The following is a 5,875-nucleotide window of genomic DNA, read 5'->3' on the forward strand; positions in this document are numbered from 1 at the left end:
CTCGATATTGGTATATTTTCCAAGAATTTTGTCAATCTAAGGCTAGGATTCGTGTTTGGGATGAGAGAAGTTTTGAATTTGAAAAATTTTGGGGTTTAGGGTTCATTATAACGATCAAACAACTCAGCAGGCCACGTAAGAAGCCCCCAGGCCACGTAATGCCGTGATGTGCCACGTAGAGAGCGTCACTAACGGAGTCAACGCCGGAATAATGATTGGTTAGTTTTGTCCCATGGATGTCATTATTGATAGGTACATTAAGTAATTTCTTTCTTCTGTGGGTAGATTAGTCAGCGTTCTCAACTTTTATGGGCAGAAATAATAGTTTACTCTTTTAAATAATAAAATTGATCATTTAAGACATCATTAAAGTAATATATCCTTGATATTCTTTTGTGAGACCGTTCAAGATTAGTTAGATATAGTCAACTTCTTGAAATGGATAACCGATTGCAAGGAGAAAATCTACAAGCTTTAGTATGGTGGAAAAGTATTCAGCTACGGTGGTTGTTTTCTTATAAACTTTGAATTGTGTCTTCAAGCGTTGTTGGATCCTAGTTCTTGAGAAAACTGTGAAGATATTACTGATTTTTTTCCAAATCTCAGAAAAGAAAGTGCAATGCACGACCTTATTCTTAAAAATGATGATCATATATAGAGACTACCACCATGTTATCAAATTAAAGATGATGCATCTCTAGTAGACAATATAATGGAAAAAAATTAATAATAGTATTTAAACTCTACATTTACCTATTTCTAGATCTAACTTTATTTATTTTTAATACTACTATTTAAGGGTTTTTTTTCTGAAATAAAAAAAAAACTATTTTCTCAAACCTCATTTTTCAACTTTAATTATTCAAATACGATTTTTTTAGAGCAAATTCGCCGCATCCCATGTTTAGAGCAATTTTAACAAAAAAAAAATCGTATTTGAAAAATTAAAGTTCAAAAATCGTGTTTAGGGAAATAATAATTTTTTTAATTTTATTTTAGTGAAAAAACCTAGTATTTAATTAATAATTTTTTAAGCAAAACACTACATAAAAAATATAGTGTTATTTGTATTTAAACTATTTATTGCTTGTAGAACTCAACACTATATCTATCTAGTTCTATTATATTTTAAATTGCGTAAAAAATGCGACATAATATGCATGGTACTTAACCTAAATTTAAATTCATCACATTTTTGTAACCTAATATTAAATGTCACGTTTTTAAAAGTCTGAATGATTTTTCTTATATTGAGAAAAATTTTCGAAATTCTTATCTTAAATATGATATATAATAGGTAAAGTCCATATTTGATATATATATATATATATATATATATATATATATATATATATATATATATATATATATATATATATATTATATATATATATATATGATCTTAGCAACACCAAGTGTTTACATAGAAAATTTATTATTCTTACATTTATTATGGTAGAAATACATAAAGCACTAATTTATTATTAGTCAACTAATAATTTTTGAACCAGTAATTAGATATGATCGTAATTATCTGAAGAACTTTGAATATATCATCAGTGAATTGCGGAAGCGGTGATGAATCCTTGAATTCTGTAGTGAAATGGTGAGAAGATGTTGATGATTGATCTTTTCCATGAGACATACATAAATCATCGTCCCATACAAGATTATTTATATGCAAACTCACATAATTATAATCTTTTGCCTTCAAACTTCGTTGCATGGGGTCAATTTCAGCAAGTGCACCATCGTCACCAGTGAATTGTTTTAAGCAAAAATTGTAGACTTCTTTTGCCTTAGGATCAGTGGTTTTTGCAATCAAAGTGTTGAGAAGGTTTACTGTGTTTTTAAGCTTTGAACGAATCACTTCAATTGTGTAGTGTGCTAAGGAATCAACGTCTGCTCTTGCTGCACCACCGGGTATTGAGTTTAGAAGATTTGAACAATATGCAAAAATTTTAGTTTGCTTGCAAATTTCTTCTACTTTCACAATTTTTTGTGCATTGGAAGTTGCATCAAATAAAAGGAAGGCAAAAACTAAGGTTAAAATCAAGGAATATGGTCTGACATTGTTACCATTGAAATGACAAGCCATGGTGTATATGTTAATTTCAACGTTTTATTTTTGTTGTAATTGTTGGGTTTGATATGAGTTCTTATATATAGTTGTATATGATGGATATTCCATATTTAGATTAGAGGAGTGTTAGAGCCACTAAAATTTGTGATTTGTAGTCATTAATTAGTTATCATTGGTATTTTTAATGATGTGAGATTACTCATTTTTTTTTGTTGATTAAGTACTGGCCAAATTTTAATATATAAAAATATTGGTCCCTAAACTTTCTGTTTAGATTATTCAACAAAAGGTTATTTTTTATCAAAAATATTTAATATAACAAATAAAATTAGTAAAAAATAATTAAAATTTGTCTTATTTTATATTTATTAATTGTTGTTAGAATTAATAAATACTAAATAAGACAAATTTAAACTATTTTTTATTTTCTTAACATTGCCTTTTTTTTTTACAATGTTTTTCACCTTTATTAGTTGATAGTTTGACGAAATTAATAGATTGCATCTTTCTATATATTCATGTAGAAAATATGGCTGAATTAATGCATGAAAAATTAATTATTTTATTAAAATTAAATTATATATTTAATGTATTTTTATCAATGACTTTGGTTTATTTAATACTAGTTTAGATTCTCGTACAATACCATAAAATTTCTATTTAACTTATACATTTTTAGAATTTTTTAAATTTATTCTCCATTAATATATTTAACCTGTATATATTTATTATTCGAACTATTATATTTTTGTAAAAATACTTTTCAATAATTACTAAAAAATTATAAATCTATTTTATAATATATAAATTAATAAAAATTAATACAATACACTATTATAATTATAAATAGAGTAACTAAAATATGAGTATTGTAAAATTATTAAATTTTTTGTCCAATCCTATCTATTATTCAAAATTTCAGTTTTCATGATTTAATTTCCATTAAATCGGGGACTGGAGACTGGACCCTTCCTTGCCTTGGACTGAGAATTCATGCTCCGAGGGACATCGAAGACTTGGAACTAACTCAATTAAATATCATAATTGATTCTTTCTACAAATAGAATTTCTAATTGGTTGCATTTTTATTTTGAGTAATTATCTAAATTGGTCCAATGAATTTTAAAGTGGATATTTTAGTCCAAAAAAATTTAATAAACAGATCAATTTTCAAGGTTTTACTCCAGATAAATCAGTCTCTGATTTATTTTTTGGTAAAGTTTTGGAAGTGAATATTTTAGTTCCTAAAGAAAATAAACATACAGATCAATCCCTAATTTTTTTTCTGTCAGACATAACAGTCTTTCATCCAAAAAAATTAAAATTATTATTATTATTATTATTATTATTATTACACAATAATATTGTACCATAATTTTTTTTTGTATTTTTGAATAAAAATAATAATAAATTTATTCATTGAATTCTTATATATATATATATACTACTCAATAATAATTATAATTATAATAATAATAATAATAATATTTAATAAAATTATTAGAGATTATTCTACAAGAAATTTAAGGTTGAAATTATTTGATATTTTGTATTTAATATAATCAAAAGATGTCTTATTTTAAAAAAATATATTTAATTTGTATTAAAAAATATTTTAATTTAGATTTCAAAGTATCATTATTTATCTTACTTTTTTTCTAACGAAAAGAGTTTATTAATATGTTAGTGTCGTCATATCCACATGCACAAAACTAAGTTAATAATAATAAAGGTCGATATATAGTAAAAGTAAAATGGACGGGAACTGTTATGTCTGACGTTAGAAATTGATCTGTGTATTAATTTTTTTGGGAACTAAAATATCTATTTTTAAAATTCTTGTGGACTGATATAAATAATTACTCTGTCAAAAAATGAACTAATCTGTCTAAAACCTTAAAAATTAATCTATATATTACTTTTTCTTGAGAACTAAAAAATTTGCTTTTAAAATTCTTAGAAACTAATTTAGATAATTACTCTCTTGTTTTTCAATTATATATATATCCTAACTAATTTTTCAGTTGAATGAATATAAATAATATGGAGCCAATTCAAATATATTCATATCAAATCACCCCATTAAAATTTTGACCAACACAATTTAATGATATCGTAACCAACACTATTTAATGATATCATAATGGTCGAGGAATTAAAGTTGCACAATAAATATAATTAATAATTTTAATCATTAATGATATTACATATAAAAATAATATATTTAGATTTTGAAAAAAAATTGATAACCAAAATTTTTTTTTATCATAATTAGCCAAAAGTTTTTAAAATTTATTTTATTTATATAATTTATATAATATTTTAATTTTTTTTCTCACTCTTTTATTAATCTATTTATTATATTCTTATTAGTTCCACTTATTAATGATATTAATTATAATATTATATCCGATTCTTAATTATTAGACATTCTTGTAATCACTACTTAATATTTTTTTATAATTTAAATTTTATATTTAAGAATATAATAAATACTAATAATAATAAATTAAAGAATTGTAATAATAATATTCATTAAATAATTTTAATTGTAATTGATTTTTAATTTTTTTATTTAATTTATTATCATTCGAAGAGTTAGCAAATGTAAAAGCCTTGTTTAATAGGTTTATCATTGTTAGAAGAATAATGAAGGTTGTATACTCTTTCAAAGGCCAAAAATCACAACTCTAGTTCAATTACAAGTACAGTTGGGATAGGCAAAAATTTTTTTTTTTGAAACAAAGGAGCTCAACACATTAAAGTGGAGCAAACAGAACTAGATAACAAAAAAAAATAGAAAATAAAAAATCGAAAAAACACAAGACAACTCCCAAGTCATCTCCGGCATCGCCATCAACAACAAAAGGAATCCACACCTTTCCATTCGTTATTGCTACGCAAGATCAAGTTGATATTTTCTTCTACACCCTTGCTTTGATTCTGAAAAATTCTTCTATTTCTTTCCAACAAAAGATTCCAAACTATTGCACAGAAGCACATCAACCACTGTTTATGATCCTCTTTTTCATACGGTTCTTCGGTCCAGCTAAGAAAATAGTCCTTTATTGAACCCGAAAAAGACCACTGTCGGCCAAACACAGCTATCCACGCACACCACACCTGCTAAGAAAACTCACAGCCAAAAAATAAGTGATGGACTCGTTCCACATCCTTATTACATAAAACGCATCCAATATCTTCCTGACTAATTATCCCGAACCGACTTAGTCTTTCCTTAGTATTTACCCTCTCTACCAAGACAAACTAAGTAAACAGCTCCACTCTTGGGAGGGGACTACGCCTTTTCAGATGGTCTTAGTGAAGTTGTAACTGAATATATCCTCCGGCAAGAATTCCACCTGCAAGACTTGCACAAATGAGTTAGTCGAAAAAATACCTTGCCTATCATATTTTCACACAACTCTATCCTCTCTGTTATTTACTAGCTTCACAGGTCGCAAAGCCTCAAGTAATTGACCCAGAAGGTCCAACTCCCACTGAAAAAGCTCTCTCCTCCATTGGAAGTTCCAAATCTACTCTAACCCATCCCAAAAGCCACCCTAATCCCCTATAACCAATCCACATTGGTTTGAAACAGAGAGCAGCCTGGGAAACCGATCCTTCAACGATCTACAATGTAACCATACATCCTCCCAAAACCGAGTCCGCCTCCCATCACCAACCTCCATGGACAAGCCTGTAATCATCTTATCTCTTATATGGTGCTCCTTGATTTGGATAATATGACATTTAACCCGATGAGATTGTTGTCAGTCAACCAATTTTCGA

The 5,875-nt window shown here is 26.6% G+C and overlaps 1 protein-coding gene across 1 annotated transcript; it reads right to left on the reverse strand.

The window, feature by feature from the left end:
• Positions 1 to 1,492: 1,492 nt before the first annotated feature.
• Positions 1,493 to 2,098, reverse strand: LOC107647632 (uncharacterized). The gene has a single exon (XM_016351697.1). It carries the CDS (start codon positions 2,096 to 2,098, stop codon positions 1,493 to 1,495), a length of 606 nt encoding a protein of 201 aa, XP_016207183.1.
• Positions 2,099 to 5,875: the final 3,777 nt, after the last annotated feature.

Source organism: Arachis ipaensis, chromosome B6 (assembly GCF_059453495.1).
Source record: "Arachis ipaensis isolate K30076 ecotype BB chromosome B6, ASM5945349v1, whole genome shotgun sequence".
Classification (NCBI taxonomy): Eukaryota; Viridiplantae; Streptophyta; class Magnoliopsida; order Fabales; family Fabaceae; genus Arachis; species Arachis ipaensis.

Coding starts and splice junctions, on each gene's coding strand:
- LOC107647632 (XM_016351697.1), bottom strand. CDS start 2,098: ATGGCTTGTCATTTCAATGGTAACAATGTCAGACCATATTCCTTGATT.